Consider the following 26,350-nt stretch of genomic DNA (forward strand, 5'->3'; position numbering starts at 1 on the left):
AGCAGGCTTGCTACTTTGTGTCATGAATGTTAACAAACAACAAAATACAAAGAGAAAATCACTTTTGCAGCTTTAACACATATTAATTATACTCAATTTATACAGTGAAGACTATACAGTGTTATTTTACATTTGATTATTATTATTTTCTGTACCTAAATACTTACCTGAAAAATATAAAGCACTGTTTATTGAATTTAAATCACCCCAATCATTCTAGAATTATTAATTCTTTCCAAATAGAGCTATTCAAGTAATCTTGTGAATTTATTTCATATCACAATATATCGCAGAAAATCAAAATATCGCAATGTCAGTTTTTTCAAATATCGTGCAGCCCAATTCTGTACACTTCCATTAATATGCATGTGAAAGAACATGTATGCAAACCTATCTGTTGAATTTTACGTTTGGAGACATGTAAATTCGCTTGGCTGAAAGACATTTGTCCACTTGAGAATCTAAACGTCACAGATTTTTCACAGAACTTTCATTTTACTTAAATAGTAATACAAATTATTAACCAAATAAAATTTTTTAATAAAAAAATATAGGCACATTTAAAAATAAAACTAATATGAATGACAAAAACGCATAACAAAATTAAGCCGCGTTTCCAGAACCCGGAACAGTATGTCCCAGGAGCTTTTTTTCCCCCAGACCTTTTGCTGTCACGGTCTAAAGTACCATGAAGATTAGGCAAATTAGTCCGGTGACGTAGGACTGCACGCGACTTTCCAGTTCCCGCTGGACTTCATCCTTCACATATAAGCTTAATAAAGCCTGAACCTCGTCCATCGGTTGTATTTTTTAAACTCCCCTGTTGATTCGATTAACAACTCTTTACTGCACGCACCGCAACAGACTTTTAAAAATTGTGGTTGAAATAAAATGCTGTGTGGAGTCAACCAATCAAAATGCTGCTTGAACTCAACCATTCAGCATGTTCAGCACCCAAGTCCCACCCCCGAAAGTTCCTGAACTTTGAAAAAGTACTACTTCGTGAGCAGGGACTTTCTGAGGGGGAAATTTTTACCCCGAACTTCATTTAGACCCTGGTCCCTGCGGTCGAAACACACAGTGTACCACCCCAAAGTTCCTAGTTCCTGGGGAAAGTTCCTGCGTTGGAAACCCAGCTTTACTAAACCTAAAATACTAAAATACAAAAATAAAATAAAATTTAAAATATTAAAATCTATGATAGTATATCAATTATACTAAAATAACACTGATCATGGGAAACTTGATTAGATGTAATTTTATCAATTAAAAAATGTTAATTTACTGTCACTAACATGACATTTAAGTTGTAGCAGGATTCAAAGTCATTTTCACACTTAAAATCCAGTGTGACAACACTTTAAGTTGTAAAACTTTTAACACATGCAGTGGTGAAATCCTTGACTAGTTCAGTGATAGGTCTCTGTTGGATCTCTCTGGAGCCTCATTTAACTGCCTCCTCTTCCTCTCTTCTTCCTCGTCTCATTAGAGGCAATGTACCATTCTGAAGGTTATCGTGGATGATCTTGCACTGTGCGACTGGCAACATCTTGAATGATTTTATATTCCTGTTATAGACTAAACTTTGATGCAGTATCATCGTCTTTAGTCTTATTTGCATACAATACTGTTGAAAACATCCAGTCTGTATTGGCTTTAATGGAGGTTAATTCTTTTGTGTTTCCTTTTTTTATTTTCTATTAGCAGTTTTGACATGATTTTAGTTTAAAATTAGGTAGACAGTCTTACAATAACAGCTGTCAACAGTATTTTTTATCAGATTTTTGTATAAACTTGCTCTGTTTTTCAGCTGTCTAACTGCTCGTTAGCATCTCCCACCTGTCTCTCCACAACAGGCTGTAATTTTGTGAATTATGCGTTTAGTATGTGTTCATCATTTTCCATGGTGAGTCAAAGCAGGTGCTGTTAGTTTCTCTCATGTTTTAGCTCGATCCTTCCTCTCGGATGTAGTTTACACTGTCTGCAAGGCTCAACGCTAAGGATTTTTTTCTACTGGCCTGGTTGGGCCAGTGGTTCAAATTTTTACTTGCCCTGCCAAAATTTTCACTGGCCCCACCACAAAAAAAGTAATAAATAGACAAATAATTATTGATTTCTTTGTGTTTGACCTATGCAACCTTAAGGTGCCGAAAAACCAATAGGCAACAAGGCAGCTCACTTTTTTCCCATGATTGCACCTCCTTCATAAATGCGTTTGGACTGGCTGTTTTGGATTAAACATGCAAATATTAAAAAACATCTGTAAATGCACTTTTTTGTTGTATAAATGCTGCTTCAGATGTGAATTTTATTATTTTACAATGTACAGAGTAGGGCAGTATCTAGTCTGCATTCTTGATCATATAACATGTTTTAACAGTGATAAATCCTCAACTAAAACACTAGGGTTGCATTGTGTTAAAGTCAGTCTGTGTGATGAAAGATGACTCATCTCTCATCTCTGTGATCTAGACCTGATGAGACCTTACGGTGCATGTTCTTGTCATCGCTCTTTCGTCCTGATCCGACACCCACTGTTTAATGATATTAAATCACAACAGTCCGGATATTCTTCCTCACGGCCACACGCGCTATCACATGCTTCTCCATGTGGAAACATGTGTCTGTGATTTGCATCAACCTCTGTAAGTGTAATGGAAGAGAGGAGATGATAGCCATCCAACATTAAATCTGTTAAAACCATATAGCCCTCATATTGATGGCCCTCAATGCACACTAACAGGATATTAATACTGCTTTAACCTTCTTATCTGCACATTTCAGAGACTCTGAAAACATTATTATATCAGTTACTGTCGTTATCAAGTCTGGAGGCTAAATAGAGAGAGAATGATGCAGAAAGAGATAGAATATACTGTCATTCTTTTAAGAAAGTGGATATGGTTTGAGTTTTAGCGCTTTTCATTTTCTCAACGGCACAAACACACATAAACCACCACAAATGGGTCAAGATTGAAGATTGCGGTCATATTAAACCCACTTCCTCTTCTTACCGCAGACACTCGCTTACACAGTCGCTTTGGCTAATTGAGGAAGCTGGCTGTTTCACACCACGTTGCTTTGAATGATGAGATTAAATGTGCCAGTTGATTGATGTGGTACAGAGTTGCATGTCTCACCTGAAGAACCAGAGGTGAACAATCTAATAATATACTGACTGGTTCACGTGTGAATAACCACAACGTTAACAGCAAAAAAGATAAAAGAATATCTAAAACAAGATGTCTTGCTGAAAGCTGGGTTTTCAAGATCAGACCTGAAGGGAGGGTAATGAATCAGAGAGGACCGCAAAGGTTTTTTTTAAAGCTGTATGAGGATACTTTGCTTCTGTTCTAAAATCCTACATTCTACATAGGCAACTGCCTTCTAAGGCAATATCTAACTGAAATGGAACCTCATATGAGATTATTGGAGATGCTCTACATTGGCTGAAACTCCTCTGGCCACACAAATAGCCCTCAAGTGAGACGCACCGGAATTCAGGAGGGTTTAGCAGGTTTTAGTTAATGCTAAAACCTGCTAAAAAATGCAGTTTCCCAAACGGGTTCATGAACTCCTGGGAAAGGCACAAGGGAACTCCAGGGGGTTTGTGAGTTGATGAAAAGCTAATAATTAATTAAATCATAAAAACGAAAAATTTAAATAAATCATTTTAAATGAAAAAAACACAAAATCAAACAGTAAACTAAAAAATTATTTGTTTTTCTTCATGTGTTGTTCATGTGACTATTTACCAACATCAGTGAACCATAAATATGCAAATGTGTTGTTAAATGATCAAAATACTAACTTAAAATCTCAGAGGGTACTTCAAGTAAATATTTTAGGTCAAAGTGGGTTCGGTTGACAAAAAAGTTTGGTAATTGCTGTTCTAATGAGTAATAAAAATACATAGCACATGATATTATTGACAGGAATAGTACTTTCTTACTTGGATTGAACTTTTGTTGATATTTTTCTGTTTAATAAGGTATCTTATAGAGTTGTCAAAAGTACCGACTTTGGTACCTATCGGTACTGAAATTTTAAAAATCTGACGCTTTGAGAGCTGTTGAGCGGATTCATAAACGCCTCTGATTGGCCATTGTGTTGACGCACTCATCGGATATGTCTGTGATTGGCTACAATGATCAATGCATGGCAGCATTTGAAAGCACACGGAAGTGTTTGAATTTGAAAGCATTTTGAAAGTGGGAGCAGGAGCGTTTGAAAGCAGACGTCTATCAGCGGACTGGTCTGCGATAGATGCCTGCTTTTAAATGTTCCCGTGTGTATCTGTATAAGCGCTTGGTGAAGAGCTTCATTGATGACTATTTACAATGTTTTTACAACGTTGATCATTGAGCCAATCACAGACATATCCGATGAGCCGTGAACACAAAGGCCAATCAGAGGTGTTTATGAATCCGCTCAGCAGCACTCAAAGCATCACATTTTTAAAATTTCCGTACCGACTAGGTACCGAAGTCGGTACTTTTGACAGCTCTAGTATCTTATTTGGCAGCATAACTTCATGCTTACTGTTGTGTACTTATGATAAAGTACCTTTCTAGGTCTAGGTAGGCAGCTCACTAGGTTTTGGAACAAGTAGGTTTTAAAAGCCACCTTCATCATAGCTTTATCTGCATCACAATTTAAAATGTAATAATACACAACAAAAATAATGATGATCTTGTAATTCTACAGGCTTTAAGCAGAGGTTGTGGCAGTGATCATACTTTTGCTCCAGATTTTGCTGTGCTATTTTTAGTGTGTGTGGGTGGGCTGGCTCTCTTATAAAGAGGGTTGTTGCTGTGTGTGCGTGTGTGTGTGCGTGTGTGTGTGTGTGTGTGTGTGTGTGTGTGTGTGTGTGTGTGTGTGTGTGTGTGTGTTCTTAATTCAGAATGGTCTGTGTTGAATCCGAAACAGTAATTAAAGTGTTTTGTACACAGGCTCATGCACACAATGTTTGTGCATATCGAGTGCACATCTTGTTTTAATTTTATTTGATGATTTTTGATCTTTCTCAGACTCTTTTCAGTGCTTTTTACTTGTGTACTTTTTGTTATTAACATATAATATTGTAAAGAATAAATGTGCACACAAACACAGATAAACCATACATATAAAAAGAAACACGAAAACCATATACAAAATGTGTATGCATACACAGCCAAACATACAATACCATCCAAAAGTTTTGGGTCAGTGGATTTTCTTTCCAGCAAGGACACATTGAATTGATCAAAAGTGACAGTAAAGACATTTATAATGTTACAAAAGATTTCTATTTCAAATGCTGTTCTTTTGAACTTTCTAATCATCAAAGAATAAAAAAAATCAGCATATTAGAATGATTTCGGAAGGATCATGTGACACTGAAGACTGGAGTAATGGCTGCTGAAAAAAACATTTTGCTATTACCAGAATAAATTACATTTTAAAATATATAAAAATAGAAAACAGTTTAATTACTGTAATTTTGATAAAATGAATGCAGACTTTGTGAGCAAAGTAACTTCTTTAAAAAATCTGTCAAAATCAGTCCCCAAACTTTTGAGGGGTATTGTATACCCACAGATATGCATTCTTGTATACACATAGAAAGAAAAAAAACACTAATATATGAATATGACATGACTAACAAGTCATGAGTATATTGTTGTCATTGTCACATGGTTTTGGAAAGGGAAGTTAAATGCTTTCTACTCATAAATGGTTGTGTGTGGATGTTGGTAGGTTGGTAAGCTGTACAGAGATGTCCCAGGGCACCAGTGATTTCAATGTCTATGCTCAAAGCCAGTGACACACCCATGGTTTACCACACACTGGCTCTGACACACACACACTTTACACTCACTTACACACACAGGGAAAACCCCGAGCTAGCAGAATCATAGACAGCATGACAACTGGTGTGTCTCTCAGTTTTCCACAATGTCCTGGGTGTGTGTCAGTGCTAAGTCAAAAACCTCTGTAGTTCGTTATCGAGAACCATCAAAATGATTCTCATTCTTAAGAGCAAATATGTCAGTTGTATGAGCATATTTTGGAGATTTTGCAGCAAATCAAGTTCTGTTCAAGATGCAACACACACAGACTGCAGACAGAGTGGGCATGAAATTGCAGAGTCACTGCAGTGCATCAATACTCATCAGAATACGACGCTCACAGCCTGCCAACTCGTTGACCTTGTGTGTGTGTGTGTATCCGGGTGTTTTTGTCTGTGTGTATATTCTGAATGAAAAGATCTCTTTTGTGATAAAGCCTAACTTTTTTTTTTTCTTTTTTTCTCTCAGCCAAAGCTAATGGCGAAGGATCTTCTAGACCTGGTAGCGTCCCATTTCAACCTGAAGGAGAAAGAATATTTTGGAATCTCTTACGTAGATGAGACGTACGTATACCCAACACATCCCATGAAATACTAGACCTAACTGTAACCTATGAGAAAAGACCATCAGATGAAGCTGTAGTCATGAATAGTTCAGCTCTCTGACTGTGTCAGGACTGTGGATGAGTGAGCATGCTGTGATAATGCCACAGGAGATGATTGGCTTCCCTCTTTCTCCCTTCTTCACTTTCTGTGACAACCAGCTTTTCATTTAGTCCTACACAGTGTGACCTACCGCTGTGAGACATTTGTTAGACTTCGCATGATTTCTTTAAGGCACACATACACACTCAAGAGCAGCATCACGTCTGTTCTCGCTGCTAGCGTGCTTGGGGGAATGTGTTATATGTAGTTTTCAAAGATTTTGAAATCTTGTCTGGTGACCTTTGATCCGCCCCCCTGATCCTTCCCAACAAGGGGTTGACAGTTTGCAGTCGCCAAGGACAACATGCAAATAGACAAATGGATTTCTGTCAGAAACAAGTGCACACACAGTGTGAGTTAAAATTTTCCTATACAAATACAATTTAAAACACATTGTGTTGGCTTGTCAGTGGTACTTGCTAAGACTAGCATCAGTATTTTATATATGTATCAATGCAATATCAATGCAATACTTTCTTGAGTGCTTTTGTTTTTGGCATCACTGACTAAATTATGCATTAAAATGCACATGCGATGACATCTTGAACATAAAACACCCCTCTTGTGTCTCATTTTTCACATGATATTTTATGACGTTATGTGATACTATGAATGAGACATTGTAAGATGTTGCAAGACATTTCCGGTTGCTGTTACAGATACTATCAGTCATTTCTCTTGGGCTGTGTTTCAGGGGTCATTTCAGCTGGTTGCAGTTAGATCGTCGTGTGCTGGAACATGAGTTTCCCAAGAAATCTGGACCCATTGTGCTTTACTTCTGCGTAAGGTAAGTACAATGGCAAAAAAAACACAATAAACATCTTTAAACTGGTTTTAAGCATCAAATTGGACGTTTAAATGCGCCTGTGAATTATCAACAATGAATTAAACTAAATAAAATATATATTAAAAAAAAGAAATAAATACATATGTATATATATATCTATATATATATATATATATATATATATATATGAAATCACACACACTCACACAAATAACTTATTAAAATTATTTGATTTATTATTAATAATGCATATATTAAGGGTGTAACGGTACACGAACATGACAGTTGGGTACTAATGTCACAGTTCGGTACGGGTTTGGTACAGCAAGGGGGGGACTAAACATAAAATGGCTTCTTTTTTCTTCTTTTTTTATTAAATAGTGGTTTATTGAACAAATTGTGTCTCTCTCTCTTTAAATAAATGTAATTATAATTAACATTTTCTTAAGAATAAAAAAAAATCTGATATCAAAAGCTGATAACCCCTTTTGTACTAATGAATTTGTTTTATGCAGCATTCTATATGCTTATAAGTTGTTGGAGAAAATATATAAAATCCTATAGGTATATGAGCTGTTGAAGAAAAATAAAATTACAAAAATGAAACAAAATATCAATAGTATAAACTTTGATGTGAATATAAGTTATAAGCTACAATTATTATGCGATTAATCTCAACATAATTAATATATCATACACTATTATGCAATTAATTCCCAAAATAATCAATATATCATACACTTCAGTTAAGCGTGATCTGCTGTGACGTCACAATCAAGTTGAATTGTGGGATATAGAGCTGCTTGAAGTGTACATCAGAGTAGACTCGCTCCCTCGATCAAAATTGAGGGGCGAGGGTTTGTCCATATAAACTTCCCTCTTCACGAAGTGGAACACACTTCAAAATGCCGGCAGGGATTCCCCGAGGGTAAGTGCTTAGGGAGGTTTGCGAGTGCATGTCTAAAACTGGAGTGGAACGCAGCCCTGATCATCTGTTCTTCTACTTCTGCTCTTTTTCCTGTTGTGGCGGTTAGCAAACAGCGTTGCATGATCGTGCGTGCCCCCTTCTGGATTGGAGTGTGGATCGCCTGCGACTGACTGTATTCATTGTCTAACTGCATGAACCGAACCGTGACGTCCATACCATATGGTTCGGGACGAATACATGTACCGTTACACCCCTAATATATATATATATATATATATATATATATATATATATATATTACATCAAAAAAAAATTACAGTTGCATATGAAAAAAACAATTTTAGAGTGAATTGGCATCACCACTTCTTTCAGAGTGTTTTCGTATCGGGGGGTTTGTTTATGTGTTTGTTTATTCTTTCAAATTAGCATGGTCAGTAAACCACAGCTTACTGGCAGAGAACTTAGCCAATCAGAATCCACCATTCCCTTATTAACACCCCCAGCAATTTGAGCACCATGGCAACAGCTGAGTGTTAATCAGACTGTGTTTGAATTGCAGAGCGAGAGCAGATATCTGCTGGGAGGGTTGATTCATTTAGATTTTAATTGCATCTGCCTCAAAATATGACCAATACAAAGAGCAGCCAGTATATTTATTGCTCGTGTGTTTGTATGACTCTGTGTGCGCGGGAGAATTATAGTGGGCAAATTTGTTTGCTTCCTCACAGTATTTTACTGTGTAAGTCGCAATCAGCACACAGTCATACATCACCACACTCGCTGTGGGTGGATGCGGGTTTATTGCTGTCAAGCTCAGCATTAAAATAGCCCAGCATTTCACCCATTTGTTAGGGCACATTTGGATTGCTTTTCTTTCTTTCAGTCTATTCCACTTGCATCACTTTGCTTTTCTGGGTCACACACAGACACAAACACTTAAATGCACGCATACACACATGCATTTTGCTTTAATAGCTGCGTGCAGAGTTGTATGTCTTCTGCTCGAGCTATTGCATGTCAGTGCAGTTTAAATTGGAGTGGAGGCCCAGTTTTAATGCATGCATGATGTCCTGTGTACATCAGTGTGTATGTGTGTTATCCTTTCTGCTCATGATTGGGCTATTGATTGGAGAGAGCTAAAGTCTTTGATGCGTGTAAGACTCTGTCTCACTCACATCTCAAATTAAACCAGCTGTCAATACGGTTTTAATCACTTTAATCTCTTTCACTTTCACTCGTTTACTGTCTCTCTCTCTAAATCACTTTCTTCAGTGCTAGTTACTTTTTGACACACTCACGGATTCAAAGCATTCATCTTCATGTATCATGTGCCGTAAGGTTCATTTTAAGTTTGTTGTGTGCCTCAGCGTATGTTCAAGGTCATATTATCATTTTACATGCATCTGTACATACATATATCTATTTATGTGTGTGTGTAACAGTCCATGTGTGAATGTCACAGCTTGAGCCTTCAGCTGAAATGAAAATGTCATGCTGAGACCACTTATTTATTTATACTGATTTTGAGACAATTACTTATTTATGTGTGTGTGTGTGTGTGTGTGTGTGTGTGTGTGTGTGTGTGTGTGTGTGTGTGTGTGTGTTTGTTGTTGTAGTTCCTGCTAACTCTAATCTGAGTGCTAAATGAAGCTTGCACAGTGGAAATTGTTTTCTTTTTGTGGGTTTTGAGAGGGATGAAGGCAGCAAGAGGATATAGAGAGTGTTCATGATGCCCTCTAGTGGCTGGTCTTCGACTCTCCGTATATAATAAATTGCTTCTTTCAGTGAGTTCATTGAAACTTTGAATGACCTGCTAAAGTGGAATCAGAATTGGTTACTCAATACTCAAACTGAACAATTTTGAAGCATATTCACAACTAATCTTAATCTGTGAATTGTGTATATTGTATATGTAACTACTGTTTTTAAACTTTAGCCATTTTTTTGATGTGTGTATTTTCTCTTCAACAGGTTCTACATAGAAAGTATCTCTTACCTTAAGGACAATGCCACAATAGAGCTGTTCTTCCTCAATGCAAAGTCCTGCATCTATAAGGTAAACTGCATCTCTAAGGTAAACTGTTGTCACTGTTCTACTAGTAGAGAGCAGTATTAGCTACTACCCCTTTGGTTAAAGTGCATACATTTGTTACCTCCATCAGTTCTGTTGGAGCATCTAAGCCATAAATGCCATGTAACAAATCGCTCTGGAGCTGCTGGAAAATGACATCACTGATTGGCTGATGGCACCATTAAAACATGCACATTACCTAAGCTCTTTTCTATCGACTATCCTTTAGGCAGCAGACAGCATAAAATAGTCAATTTCATGATATATATGTATATGTGTAATTTATGTATGTGTGTTTGTAAAGTTTTTTTTTTAAGAAATTCAGCAAGAATGCATTGAATTGATCAAAAGTAACCATAGATTTTGACATTGTTAGAAAATATGCTGTTCTTTTGAACTTTCTATTCATTAAAGAATCCTGAAAAAACAAGATATCACAGTTTCCACAAAAATATTAAGCAGCACAACTGTTTTCAACATTTATGATTATTAAAAAAAAAAAAACTTAAGCGCCAAGCTAAGCTTACTTAAGTTGGAAAGTAAAGTCCACTCTAAAGACAGAGAATGGTTTCTGAAGGACCATGTGATACTGAAGACTGGAGTAATGACTGCTGAAAATTCAGGAATAAATTACATTTTAAAGGTAAATGAAAATCTGACTTTGTACGTGTTTAAGTGCTATAATCGGGTCCCCGGTGCATCTACCAACCTAGAAAATGTGAAAAAGGACAACCCAGTAACTTTGTTTTGGCAAGACTTTTTTCTGCAAGCATGTGAAAAAAACGAGCCACTCAGATTTCACTCACCTCGTGACGTAGGAAAGGGATCTTATTATAATATTACCGGCCCTTAATCTGCACGTTTCCACCCACGGCACCGCCATTTTGTTTTCGCAAGCGAAAATGGTGTACCAGTTCTAACTCCATGGCAAACGTTTGAGCAAAGCATGCTAACTGTTCTGTCGTTGGCTGCACAGACGAGCACAGAGCACTATTTAGAGTCTCGTCAGCTTGGATAGCCTGCAAGTTGACACTGGCAAGCTCGATTGCTAAAAAAGGAGCGTTTCTGTCCGAGCGATATTTTGGAAAAATTATTAGACCATTCACAGCATTTAATAGCAATCATAAACATTAACTGGCTGTGTATGGCTCTATTTGGCAAACAGGTACGCTATGTATAATGGGCGTCTATACGGGTTTTGTACAAAAGATTAACATGACGGCACATGCTAGTCGATGAGTTAAATCAACTCCACAGCAACTACATAAATTTATCCACTAACCATTCAGAAATGTCCAGTTGCATTCTAAAAGTTCTTCTTGAGTCTCTCCATCAGTGTCCGACCCCAGTTTGAACAATGTAAGGCTGAACAACGTTACTGACAATCGTCAGTTTGGCTGCGTGAGATTCTCCAGCTTTGTTGTTGTTGAGCAACCGAAGCGCGAGCTGTTAAAGCTCCGCCCTCTTTTGGAAAGCAGGCAGGGAGCAGCAGCTCATTTGCATTTAAAGGGACAAACACAAAAACTGTGTGTTTTTGCTCACACTCAAATAGGGACAAATTTGACAAGCTATAATAAATGGGGTGGGGTATTTTTTAAGTGGGGTATTTTGAGCTGAAACTTCACAGACACATTCTGGGGACACCAGAGACTTATATTACATCTTGTGAAAAGGGGCATAATAGGTCCCCTTTAAAATATATTATCATAGAAAACAGTTATTATAAATTGTTACAGAATTGTTAGTTTTTTTGTTTTGTTTTGTTTTTTAATCACAATATTACAATTTTTTTTACTGTATTTATTATTAAATAAATGCAGCCTTGGTGAAGTTTTTAAAATTTTTCAAAAAGTACTTAATTCTTCCAAAAACATTTCGTATTTGTGAATGTGTGTCATTGGTCACATACCACACATTCCCAAAATGAGCTCATTGCTCACACTTTACTTTAGATTCAGCTTTCCAATGTGTGTGTTTATGTGTGACATTCCTGAAATTCTTGTGTTTGGCAAAGGTAATGAATCGCTCCGTTTGTCTTGGTCATTTAAGTAATAAAGACCCCCTACACTTCAATAACCTCTCATCCCAAAAACCCATGTGTGTGTATGTGGCTTTGTCCTGCTATTGATTACACAGGAAATAGCTGAAGTGATTTAGATAGACCCTTCAGTGATAAGTCAGCAGATCAGGTCATTAAAAAAGAGAGAGATAAGATAAGAGACAGATTAATGGAGATGTCCTGTCTGCTGTGATCCTGTACCTAACCCTCTTTCTTTTTTCTCTGCCTCTCTCTAGGAGCTCATAGAGGTGGACAGCGAGGTGGTGTTTGAACTGGCCTCCTACATCTTACAGGTAAGGTCATGTTGGACTGTTTATCATTTTATGCACCTTCATAAACCTTGCAGTGAACTTTTATAAAGTTCGGTACATCTCAAACACACATGTGTAAGCATTATAGAGTCATATTCGGGTCACTACAGTATTTCAGCCTGACAGGGTGCTTTATTTTAAATCTAAAACAGGATGTTTCCTTTGTACTGTAAGTTAATCTTATGAGGGAAATATGAGAAATATGGTTTTCCTTTATGATGTGTATGTGTGATCCAGGTGTAGTATCAGGTATGTTATGTGTGTTTGACCTTTCAGAGGATTCAGTCCAGATGGCTGCGACTACATCTCCCACTGAGACACACATGCACCGTTCTGTGTGTCAGAGGATACGATCTTTCCAAGCGTTCTTGTCTACCAGCAAACACTCATTATTTGATTCTAAAATATGTCATTTTTCTCTCCCACAGGAAGCTAAAGGAGACTTCACGAGGTAAGAGGCTTTTTGAATGAATGAATCACCTTCCATTGACCCCTTTAACATGCACACACTATCAAAGTTTCTATCAGTGTGTCATTGCAGAGTGAAAGCAGATCCATTTTGTGGCATATATCAAACGCTCCTTCCCACATAAGCACATGCACACGATTCAAGAGATTGAGAGAGAGAGAGAATGAGAGAGATATGGGGGTGTGAACCCTGGGAACGGAGACAGAGGGGAGGAAATGGAATGCAGAGGATAAACAGTGTTAAATTACACACACTAACCCCTGGCTCTCTCCATTACACACACACACACTCTTGAAACACATTCTACACACAGTATCTCAGCTACAAATCTGTCACACGTGCATCCTTCCAGCTTTACTCTGTCACTCGGTGTGTCTGATAGTTTTCTTCGACTCTATTTCCTATTACACTTCCTCTCAACCTCTCCATCGTTCTGTGTTTAGAGTGGCACACTACCATGCTGCTCTAATTTTTGCAGCTTATTTAGTAGGGCTTCCCCCTAATAGTCAACTAACCATTAGTCGACGAGAAAAGGCTTAGTCGTTTAAAATTTTATTAGTCACTTAGTCGCAGAAAAAGTCATGCAGTCCGTGACGGACAGATCATTAACAGCTGGACGTCCATACGCTCGCTTATCATTCATCGACCTTAAATATGTGTTAGCTGAAACAAGTAGTAGCAACTTTACATGCCCGCTCGCTTTAACGTTAACCTAGACAAATGTGGGCTATTCAAGTGTTTGTGCGGAGTGTGAAAGCTGAATAGTAGTGTGCTTACTGCATGACAGCTAACATGGAGGCGCCGGTGTGATCACTTACACTTTTTTGTCATACAGATAAGAGGAATACATCTTTTGAATCTGTAAAGAGTCTACGTTTATTTGTGTGCACTCACAATAACAACAAAAAGTTGTGCTTTTGTAAAATAATGAAAGCAAACACTGCGCTTTCTGCCATATCTCTCTGTGAACTTGAGTGCGCTAAAAAAAAAGAAACTCTGAAAAGAAAAGCCAAAAAGAAACCGAAACTCCATGCAAACTTGCCTCACAGACATGAAATATATATCTTTAGAAAACGAAATATCTACTTTTAAATGAACCAATTCAAATGGAAAACAAACATTCTCAGGTTATGTAATTCGTATGAAACGTGCATATTGGCGCGTCCACTACTGCGGAGATGACGAGTCAGCATCGTCAACTTCAGCCGAATCACTGCAGCCGAAAATACAAAAAACACTAGTTCTTCAATTAATTATTAAAATGTAAAAGCAATCTTCTTGATGTTTTTCCCCAAAGCATTCATAATCAATGCTTCTGCCGGTGCGCTGTGGCAAGATTTATGCGTGCGCTTGAATGCTGATTAGGCTATGTAGGCATTAAAGGCTCATTATTATGATTTATTAATAAACATGCGAATAGTCGACTAATTGCTTAAAATGAATGACTACTAGTCGACCAGAAAAATCTTTAGTCGAGGGCAGCCCTATTATTTAGTGTGCACAGTATGCACATTTTGTATGCTTGAAATACCCTGATAGAGCAATAATATACAATTTAACCTTCAATTTAAAAAATGAACTGGAAGTGATATCAGATGTGATTTTAATATCTAAATCTTGACTTATTATTTGATCAACATTTTTACATAAATTGGTTGAAAATGCAGATTATAACTAGTCATGTGACAATTATTATTATTTATGTACACAATTATTATTACAATTGCAATTATTATTATTAATTCTACTTTACATAGCATGATAAAGAGAAATAAGTCACACAAGAATAAGGAATAAAAGTTTAATAATGTATTATTATTATTATTATTATTATTCATAATAATAGTAATATTTTAATTTTAATAATTTTTTTAAATTCTTTCTTTTTATTATTATTCTTATTATACTTTTTATTATTATTTATTTCCTGTGTCTTTAATTCTTCTTTCTCTTCATCATTTGCCACCGCCTTGCTTTTATGTGATTCTGATTGGCTTATTCTTTTCCCTGGTAGGTGGTACTATTTCTGAGTATTTTGTGTTATTTTTACAGTAATGATGCTACTAGAGCTGATCTGAAGAAACTGCCAGCACTGCCTACACAAGCACTGAAGGAGCACCCTTCACTCGCATATTGGTGAGAGACACACACAGCTGTCAGCTGATAATGAAGAGGCATTAACGAGATGTATCTGCTCTGTGTTCTCGGAGCACCATGGGAAAGAATTCCCTTGAATAATTCGCTAATATAATTTACCTCAAATTCTATTTGATGCGAATGAAGTGTTTCACAGATGCTGCCGTTCTGGGATGCACACACTCACTCACACATTCATATTGAGCAGGCCGGTGTACTTCCTGTTCTGAGAATGAACTTATCTCCTTCATGGTGTTGTGTTTCATTGGCTGTGTCTCTGTACATCTGTAAGCTTTCACTCTTGTCTATCTCGTGTTCCTGTGGAATTAAAATAGGCTGACAGCCACATTCTCATGAACATTGTCATCTGTTGCCTCTAATGTGTGTGTGTGTGTGTGTGTGTGTGTGTTGTGTTGCAGTGAGGACCGGGTCATTGAGCACTATAAGAAGCTAAGCGGACAGTCCAGAGGCCAGGCTATCGTCAAGTAAGACAGCCAGAAAAAATGTTGTCATGTCCAAAATGTTCCACTAAGTTTGATGACCAGAAAGTGTCCAAATGCTTTTCACCCAAAAATTAAAATTCTGTCATTTTCTCATCCTCATTTAATTCCAAAAATGACTTTCTTACTTCTGCGGAACACAAAAGAAGATATTTTGAAGTACGTTTCAGCTCTTTTGTCCATATTATGAAAGTCAATGGTGACACAAACCTCAAATATCATCATGTTTAGGAACAGGGTGTGCCAGAATGAGAATTTGATGTTTTGGACTCCATTGACTTTCATTATTGTTATTTTTTGTGTTCCATAGAGGAAAGCAAGCAATATTTTTTTTTTAGTTTTAAGTCAACTATACCTATAATTTTAACCTTCTATTCTTTTATACTTGTTTTATACTAAAACCTCTTTCAGTGAAGTGTGTTGCTTGGAAACTGTGCTTGTTTTGTGTTCTTTTGATTCAGTATCTAATGCAGTGTCATTCATGAATTTTAAGTGTGCCTGAAGTATCCAAATCCTTCCGAGATCCACTCTCACGTGTTTGCTGCTAATGTAAATTGTTTGCATATGGAACATACATAACATACTGTCAATGATTTCTTCTTTCTTCTCTCTCACAGTTATATGAGTATAGTGGAGTCATTGCCCACATATGGAGTGCATTATTACGCTGTTAAGGTGGGTCAGTGTGCTCGGAGGGGAAATTTATAAGCACAGCCGTCAGTCCACACACACATACATACACGTATGTTCTCACGACCTGCAGTATCGCCGCTTTACTTAAGTGTTAAAGGATGCCTAAGACTCGGTGTGTTTAAGATAATCATGCTGTCATCAACCATGAGCTGACACTTCTCCTCTTATCGCCGTGTGTGTGTTAATGCTCTCTTTTTCTCTCTTGCTCTCTCTCAGGATAAGCAGGGTATCCCATGGTGGCTGGGTTTGAGTTATAAAGGCATTTTTCAGTATGACTACCAGGACAAAGTCAAACCAAGAAAGGTAAGACCCTCTTTCTTCTGTGGACTTACAACAGTTTGACTCTTGTTTGTCCTCTCTTCATCTCCATTATCCCATAATAGTTTTACTTCCCTGATGTTAATTAGTAGTTCTTGGCTCATAATTTGTCCTGCACCAGTTGTGCTACAGACCTGAACAATACCTTAACATGTTGAGGAGAGGTGTGCCATTTCTTTTCTAGTCACTTCTTAAAATGTGGCTTATGAAGCTCTTTCGTTTCATTATTAGGGAGTAGAAAAAATGTCCAACTTCTTCTTTAAAACTCTCTGCTTTGCAGAAAATCCAGTGGATGTAAGCAGTTTCCCTGTCACTGTGTTTTGAAACTTAGTGCGAGCTTCCTCAAGTGTGTGTTCGTGAATGTGTGTTCATCACCTGGTCACCTTTGCTTAACCTCATGCCGTCAGCCATTAGAAGTCTGACCGTCTGACACTCGGGTGTGGAGACCTCAGAGAGGTCATGACCTCTGGCAGTCTGACCCCCTGACGTTTTTTGGTAACTTTAGACAGAGATTCTCAAACTTCCAGACAGACAATCAGTGACACCCAGTAACTGAAATGCTACAAATCTGTCTCAATCAAAAGAATCGCTTGCTGTCAGAATGACTTTACTTCAGGTGTGCGTCCCGCTGGCTTTGGTTTTCCATTCTCAAAGCACACACCCGTGTTTAAATTCTCTCCAAAGGACAGGCAAAAACTTCAGCCTGTGGTGAGGAACAGAGAAACCTTTCCGCAAACCGCAAGCTAAAAATAGCGTTCAAAGCAGAAAGTCCAGCCAAGCGAAAAGCCAAACTCAGGCCTATTTACAGAGAAGGATCTGTTACAGAAAACAAGAGTTAAAATGAAACGACGCAGCATAGGGCAACTCAGAATGAAGGGAAGAGAAACCAGTGAGAAGAACAGACGCGTCTGCAAAAACGCCACAGATGCAAACTAAACAAAATTATAGTTCTACTGACAAATCCACCTAAACCTGGATGACAATTTAAATGGATAGTTCAACTAAAAATGAAAATGTCACCATTTACTCACCCTCATGTTGTTCTAAACCTGTAAGACTTTTTTTATCTACTGCACGATGCAAAATAATAGTTTGAAGAATGCTTCTGCTGTTTTTGTGCATACAGTGCAAGTCAAAACAACATTGGACCCCATTGACTTTCATTGTATGGACAAAAAACAATCTTCTTTTATGTTCCATAGAAGAATGAAAGTCCTACAGGTTTGTAATGACATGAAGGTGAGAGAAAATAACAAAATATTTAGTTTTGTATGAACTATTCCTTTAATCACAGAGGACAATCAGACATCCAATCCTGCATGAAATGCCAGACCGCTACTTTCTATTGATCTGATCTGTGTTTCAGATGGGTCATTGCCACTGATGTTCTCATTACACAGTTTGTCTCGTTTTTGTGTTTTGATGATAAGCTCACATGCGCTAATGGTTTGTGGCTGTTCTCCATCTGTTGGCAGTGTGTGCAACTGTGGGATACACAGTTAAAAATGCCACACACTAAAAGTTGCAGACTTGGTGAGTTAGTGGTTGGGTTTATTTAATGATTTCAAACTAATTAAACCCTCTCCTAATGAGGGACCGCAGAGCATCTGTGCCAAAGTGTGTGTGTAAAGATTTACAGAGGTGTGACCAGTATATTTATGGTTTTATCATGAATTGTAGTGCATGTGATTCTCAAGAGCTATTGTCCGCTACCTAAACCCCCTCCAGCAGCCTCCCTGACTCCAAAACCCGCAACAGGAAACCCAGCAGTAGACACCCGCAGGATTACTGTCGCCCTGACAACACAAAACATGCTGGAAACATTAGTGCGTCTGACGAATCCGGGACCACTCCCCAAAAACTGGCATGTGTGTGGCTGTTTCTGATTCGTTTGGATCAGCTTATTAGCTCCACTAACTAAAATATTTGTGCTTTATAAAACTTATGAACAGCAAAGCAAATATGAAAAGCATATAGTTGCACTTCTAGCCAGATGCGATGCTATAGCTATGAATCATGAGATTGCAACCCTTGAGTCACCGGTGATTGTTTTCATCCTGTCTGCTGCTGGTGACCTTTGACCTCTCCAATGCCCTGTCTTTTCTCATAAGCGCTCATTATAGCTCCGGCTAAGTAAATACCATGCCACACACACACACAGTCTTCCTTTACCCTGTGTGTGTTTGTGAGAGAGAGGGGTGGGGGTTTATTGTATTATTCTATGTACAGACAGACTGCAGGGTGGGCGTTGTGCATTATATTAAAAGTAACCACAGTGAATGTGAGTCATAGTGATGACACACCTATGACATTTACTAAACTCCCTTATATTGGAACATTCTGTATAAGCAGGTTTTGGCCAGCTAAGTGGTTAGCTGTTCTAAAACGTAGTAGGCTGCTTATATAGGCAAGATTATAAGGCATCATGGTCTCAATGAAAAGTCTGTTTCAAATAGTAGACAACAAAATTATGTATTATATGTATTATTGGCATTTGAGGCTATCCCAGAATGCGTTGCAGTGACTTTTGCATTGTTTGTAACATGCATTGCGATATTTGTTTTTAATTCAAAATGGTGGGAAAGGTTGAATAAACACTAGGGTTCAAAAGTTTGGGGTCGGTAAGTAGTTTTTGATGTTTTTGAAAGTCTCTTATGTTCACCAAGGCTGTCTTTATTTGATCAAAATTACAGTAATAGTGTGAAATATTATTACTAATATTATATTACTGGTTTCTATTTTAATATATTTTAAAATGTAATTTATTTCTGTGATGGCAAAGCTGAATTTTCAGCATCATTACTTCAGTCTTTAGTGTCACATGACACATGGGTGTCAGGGTGAATTTGCAGGCACAATAAACCTCACAAGAATTGAAAATGGGCTACTTTCCCGTAGACTGCAGACCATAAACGTCTCGAGCTGTCATGATCTTTCTTGGCGCTCTGTGGCGTGACTGACACATCGCTGTAGCGCTTCAGTTCGCACAGATCATCTCTTCCGCTTTACAACATGAAATAAAAGTGAATAAATATCCAAAGGTATATTGAAAGATACAGTACAACTTACCGAAATCCATATCATGTCACATTAATCGATCAATCAGTGTTTCAACCGCGGAAAGGCGTCAATAAAACAGCTTGTAAAAATGTCACATTTACCGTCACATTTACCTCAGAAAAGCCGTTCAATGTCCAAAAACTCATTAGTCAGCTACAAAAATGAACTTAGAGAGGAGCATTTTGATATATATCCACTGTGACTAGGCTATTGCATATTTATTGTACTTAACATGTGCTTCAATATTGAATGTATAAATCCGTTTTATGACAGCCACCATTTAAATGTTTAGGCCTATATAAAAATGAGTAGAAACATTATTACGTCATTAAAAATTTATTATAACGTTGTTATAAAAACTTCTTTGTGTAATTTATATTTAAGTAGCTTACAAATCAATTAATTTTAACCTTTAATAATATAATGATGTACCAACTGTGGTTCCCTGTACAGTTTACAGCATTAGTTATAGAGATATATTTTTTCTTTGAGGAAATGTACCATGTACTGCACCTGATAGGCCCCAAATTAATCAATATTGAATTGAAGGTAATCAAATCAAAATCAAATCCAGTTGTGAAATTTGTGTCAATGCCCAGCCCTAGTGTCAATAAATGTTTTTTAATTTTTTTAATTTTTTTTTTTACTTGAAGCAAATGTTGTTTTTTCCACTTATTTTCTTGTCAGAGTGCACCAGAATGCTTAGTTTACATGTTAAATTCATAAAAATTTTCTCATGGGGAAGGATACCCCCAGACCCCCCTACTACTATTTAATTTGTAAAAATGTCACCTTTTTCACCACTTTAGACTTTGCAGGTATATAATAAGTTAGTTGTAGTACGATTAAGAATGTAGAATAAGGTCATGCAGAATTAGGCATTAATATGTGCTTATAAAATACTAATAAATAGCCAATATTTTAGTAATATTCATGCTTATTCATGCTTACACTTTTGTTTAATTTTATTTGTTCTTTCTGAATAAAAGTATTGATTTCTTTGAGAGAAAAAAAAACCTTTCCCCAAAATTTGGAATAGTAGTGTAAATCTATTTTGTTCATTAATAAAAGTACTGATGAAAATGGTACCATCTAATTGAGAATAGACTATTTCACTCAACATCTGAGTATGTGTTGTGTTTGCATGCTTTTGCTTATAAGTTTTTACTTTAGCTGCATGCTAACATCAGACTTTATTGGAAATCGACTACATCTGTGTTTTCAAAACAGAGGTGGGGTTTTCAGATAGAGGCATGGCAAATCTCTGGATGCCATCACCATGGCTGTGAGCCTTCATTTTAAACCCTTTGAAGTCCAGGACAAGGTTTAACCCTGTTTCCAGATATCTAAATAACCAAACAACACGAGGCCTAGAACACGGTTCAGCTGTCAGTGAAATATGTGCTGGAACTAACCAGGATTCAGCACATAAGGGCATCGCTGGGGCCCTTTGAAATGCCTTTTCTCTTTTACAGCCTCTCGTGACTGCATGCTTCAAAATCACGCACACTTACAGTTGAGATTGTCTCATTCCAGAACAATAGCTGAAGTCCCCAGTTCCACCTCACTGTGCCCAAAATACTCTGGTGTAGTTAATGCTCCATGCCTCATTGGCTCTTATAACTGCAGAGATCTACAGAGTGTTTAGATGTCATGGAACATTGTAGCCTCTCTCACTTTCTTTTTCCTCTCCCTCCCACTCTCTTAAGGAGAGAGAGAGAGATTAGTATCTCCATAATGAAAGTTGTTTTGAAAGTGTTGAGGGTCAAGTTTGTTCTTTGTCCCATGAGACCATCAAAGCATCTCATAAACACCAAGAAACATTCACTTTAACACCATCAACATCTCTCTGCTGTTCAGTGACAGTCTCTGTGATATATTGGCATGGAAATCGTAAGGAATTTAACTATTCTGGTTCCAATTCCACTTAACAATGTCATGCGTTTCCTCTGTTTTATCTTAATTAGTTCTTTTAATAGTTCAGCACTTTGTGCTTTATAATGTACTTTATAAACAACTTTAAAGTGCTTTATAAACAAATTTGAATTGAATTTATCATTTGTTTAGCACTTTTGAGGAACGATATACTAAACAAAAACACTACTATCTTTGGTAACATATTTTAATGTGCCATTTGTTATTAAATTACCTTAAAACTTGTGTATCAGTATTAGTTCAGTATTATAAACATACTTTAATAGTATTTATTAATATTTTGAATTACCTTTTATTTTTATATTTTCAGTTTTAATTTTAGATTAGGTTTTACAATTTTATGTGATTTTTTTTTTTTTTTTTTTTTTTGTAAATATTTTTATTTAGCTTTGATTTGTTTCAGTACTTTCAGTACTTCAACATATTTTTTATTTCAACTTATTTATTTCAGTTAGTTGCCAAGGCAACATTTCTATTTTGAAAGTATTTGAGTTTTTCATCTAATATTTATATTTTATTTATTTTCAACTTCATTTAAATTATTGAAAACTATTTTTTAATATTTTTAGTTTTGGTTAACGGTTACAACACCAATGTGTCATTACACCAATTCAAGCCAGTGACAAGTTTGAGATTCTTTACAGATTCTTTACAAGAACTGAGGGCAAAAAGAGTAATTTGTTCGCAAATTGTTGTTCACATATCTGTATTCTTGTGATTCTTTTTGTATTATTTTGCCTTAACTAGTCTTTATCTCTCATTTCATTGATTTATATAGATTCGGGGTGGGCGATATACCGATAGACACGATTAAGCGGTAGAAATTTTCAATCGGTAGAGATTTTGGACTATTGTCTCTATGGCGTTTACACACGCATGACGTTGCTGTGCTTCATTGTCACGAAAGCTTATCGTTTGCATGCGTTTTTAAGCATTGTGGTTTAAAAACAAGTGATTTTAAACCATTGAAATGCAATATGCAGCGAAAGAGAACTCATTTTGCTATAATATGCGCACACCATCAGAGATGGTTCCAGAACCGACCATTGTGAAAATCATTTGGTTTCAGTACATTTTTAAAAATGAAACCGTTTTTCAATAAGAACCAGTTCTTAATTCCCAATCCTAGTCATATATATGGAAATAGTTTTGTGTGTGTGTGTAACTATGTTCCTTCCCTCCCCTCTTCCTTCATCTGTCCATTGTTTTCCCAGGCTCTAAAAATTCTTTAGCTCTTCAAGCCAACCCCCCCCCTCTCCACTCTCTTCCATCCTTTCTTCATTTCTATTTTCCTTTATTTTTCTTCTTTTTTTCTTATATCAAGGTCTCTACAAAGGAATGCTTGTACGCAAAGTTCTTTTAATGACATTAGCAGTAATGGTGGACATAATTGATAGTTTAGATCTTTCATATACCTTGGAAAGAGTGTATATATGGCTCTCTCCTGCTCTTTTTAAATGAAAGCAATAGTTTCAGTGAGCGCATATTCATACCACTTTCTCCACCACTCTCTTCCTTTTGAGTTTTCTTTGTGTCATTGCAGCTGATGGTTCCAGGAGTTCAGTGTGTGTACTGCAGACAGCCGTGTGTGCGCGTGATGGTGTGTAATGAGAACCAGAACCTGGTTTCTTGAGTGAATGAGGGGAAAAGAGGTGGAGGAGTTTAACAAAGCTGTAGCGCCGCATTTTTAGGAGTTACTACAGCACACATTCACAACACATCACTCTGAACTCTCCATAAACCCCGCCCACACAGGAAGTGTGTGTCCCAGAGGGAGGAGAGGCTTGGACAGGGTTTGACTCCTCCCACTCTTTCTTGCTTTCTCTCTCCATCTCTCTTGAGCCAAACAGTCTTTCTCATTCTACACATATACAGAGGAGAACTCATTGTTCCCCAGTGTTTAAGAAGGATTTTACACACATACTTTCACCATAAGCACAAAAGTGAATGAGAAAGTAAAATATCTTGGCTTGGACTTGCGTTCTGGATTCTCTTTTACTGCCTGTTCCTGTAGTTTCTGGAAGGAGTTTACAGTCTGAAGACGTTGGAGCACCATCCGTGGAATGTTTGATTGAGGTTTTGGGAATGTTGTAAAAGCGTTCTCTCATCTCCGCAGGTGTTCCAATGGAGACAATTGGAGAATCTGTACTTCAGGGAGAAGAAGTTCTCAGTGGAAGTTCATGACCCGAGAAGGTAAATCTACATTACAGCCTACACATGCTCGCTCGCACACGCAGGTCATGGACTATATAGGCTTACAGTGTCTATCACACTGACAGGACATGCTGTGGGGACCACTTTAATTCCAACCCAGCAAGAATTTTAAAGACAAGTTGGTTTAGATGTCATGACACATTTGAAAGATCTCAGTGGTTTGTGGGTCCTGTTTGTGTTTTTGTCCTTTCAGTTCCAGTGTGGGAATAATTTGAAATACTTAGAAGTATTGACATGATGTACAAACATATGTTTCAAACATAGGATATTCTACAGCATCAAGAGTAAAATAGGGTTGATTATTGTATTGAGGAACATCTTCATAAAGCATTTACATGTCAGTTTTTTGTTGTTTATTTTAAAATATGTCAGGTAAACTAATTTTCTGTCCTCTTGTTCCTGAAGCGAAACATTGTGAGGTAAATGTTCATAGTTACATCTGGTTGGCTTCCATCCACAAGCGTTCACTGAGCTAAGCTATTTGTTATTGGATTGAAATCTCTTACTTCCTGTGTCCTGTGGAGAAGAGGGTTGAAATACAACCGGAACAAATGAACAAAAACATACCCTACTCTTTCTGTCTGTCTCTCCAGATTGAGATGCGGTTTGAGTTTATTCTGATTCTCTGCTATTCTCTCTTTCTGTCAAAACTGGGGTTGTTTCAGATCTTCAGTTTATTCTGACTCTCCATCGATATTAAGATGTGTTTAGGCTTTAATCAGGCCCTCATGACATCATCAGTGCATGCTAAGAGCTGGTTAGTCTTTTAAGAGAGCAGACGCTGCCAAAAGCAGCAGCACACGCTGCCTCAGATGCTGACAGATAAACCGCCTCATTCACGCTGTTCAAACAACCACCACGACAGCCCAAAAACGATGAGAACACAGAGGGAGTTCACAGAAATGCTGGAGGCTGGGGAAATAAGACATGAAAGAGAGCAAAACAGTTTAGGAAGATGAAACAATCTGTTTATTTTGCAGCATGAGGGACTATAATGTATTTTCATTCTTGTTAGGTTCACTGTCATTCAGTTAGAGTCATTGCAACACACACACACACATACACTGATATCGTTTTGAGAAGAGTCAGAACATGAGGGTCTGCTGTTTATCTTTGTTCTAGTGGAGAGGCCTGGAGGTTTTTATAAAGCCCATCACAGGACACACACGTGCGCTGGGTTTGACCACAGTGTAAATGGTGTGTGTGTATGTGGTCTGCACTGTGTGTGGTATGTTAAGCCGATACATTGCAGGACTGTCAGGAGAACTATGTGCTAACACCAGTTTAGATTTCATATCTCCCACATAAAAATATATTATACAGGTGGCTAATAAATATAAAGCGGACAATATAGTTTAAATGGTTTTTTGGGTTTTTATGTTTATATATATATCTCTCTAGTTGTATTTAAGGCATTCAAATGTTTTGTCTTTAATATAAATTAATATAAAACTTTTATTCAGAGCTTTCATAAAAGAATCCTGAAAAACGGTTTCCACAAAAATATTAAGCAGCACAACTGTTTTCAACATTGATAATAAGAAATGTTTTTGCCATCATAGGAATAAATATTTCAAAATTGAAAACAGCTATTTTAAATTGTAGTATTGTTCCACAATATTAACATTTTAACTGTATTTTTTATCAAATAAATTTTAGGTTAAATAAGCTTTGTCTTAGTATTAGTTTTACTAACCAAGCAGCATAAGATGCTCAACAGTGTTTTTTGCCTGCTTTTACTGTGGCTTTGAGTGTAGTTCATAATTTAGAGGTAGTAACCTTTTATGACAGTGTATTTATTGAAAAGACAAACACAAAGATGTTGTGCATCTGTTAATACATAACAGTGTATTAAATGTGTTTGGACAATAATAAACATTTTACAACTGTTTCTGCACTGACAATGTCATAAAATTCAGTGAATATAAAGTCGGTTTGTGTTCGCTCCAACTGCAGGGCGTCGGTAACGCGGAGGACATTTGGTCACAGTGGCATCGCCGTGCACACCTGGTACGCCTGTCCCACCCTCATCAAATCCATCTGGGCCATGGCCATCAGCCAACACCAGTTCTACCTGGACCGCAAACAGAGTAAAGTGAGTGTGTTTTATGTTTTCGGATCTGTCTCCAAACGTGTGTGTGTGTTTGTTTGTTTGTTAACCTCTTTCTAACTACAACCACCTTCCTGTGTGTTTCTGAGGTCTACATCTAACCATCTCACCGTCTAGGCTACCAACTCTCTGCAATCATCAGGGCTGCATGAACTTTCTATCTTTCACACACATACACACATACTGTCTCTGATCTTGCTCAAGGATTCTGTTACACTTTTAAA

General features: G+C 37.2%; 1 protein-coding gene across 10 annotated transcripts in view; it reads left to right on the plus strand.

The window, feature by feature from the left end:
• frmd4a (FERM domain containing 4A) overlaps positions 1-26,350 on the plus strand; it is a 166,181-nt gene that overhangs the window by 123,768 nt on the left and 16,063 nt on the right. For 7 of the 10 annotated variants that reach the window (XM_051869559.1, XM_051869560.1, XM_051869558.1 and 4 more), the window contains exons 3-13: positions 6,300-6,394; positions 7,230-7,322; positions 10,222-10,306; positions 12,617-12,673; positions 13,120-13,142; positions 15,213-15,296; positions 15,716-15,781; positions 16,414-16,471; positions 16,706-16,792; positions 23,919-23,994; positions 25,969-26,111. In XM_051869559.1, the coding sequence (XP_051725519.1) occupies positions 6,300-6,394; positions 7,230-7,322; positions 10,222-10,306; positions 12,617-12,673; positions 13,120-13,142; positions 15,213-15,296; positions 15,716-15,781; positions 16,414-16,471; positions 16,706-16,792; positions 23,919-23,994; positions 25,969-26,111 (867 nt within the window). Of the gene's footprint in view, positions 1-6,299; positions 6,395-7,229; positions 7,323-10,221; positions 10,307-12,616; positions 12,674-13,119; positions 13,143-15,212; positions 15,297-15,715; positions 15,782-16,413; positions 16,472-16,705; positions 16,793-23,918; positions 23,996-25,968; positions 26,112-26,350 lie in introns of all 10 variants that reach the window. The other 3 variants (XM_051869557.1, XM_051869555.1, XM_051869553.1) reach the window with 1 other exon arrangement.

The sequence above is a fragment of the Ctenopharyngodon idella genome, chromosome 18 (genome assembly GCF_019924925.1).
Source record: "Ctenopharyngodon idella isolate HZGC_01 chromosome 18, HZGC01, whole genome shotgun sequence".
Lineage (NCBI taxonomy): Eukaryota > Metazoa > Chordata > Actinopteri > Cypriniformes > Xenocyprididae > Ctenopharyngodon > Ctenopharyngodon idella.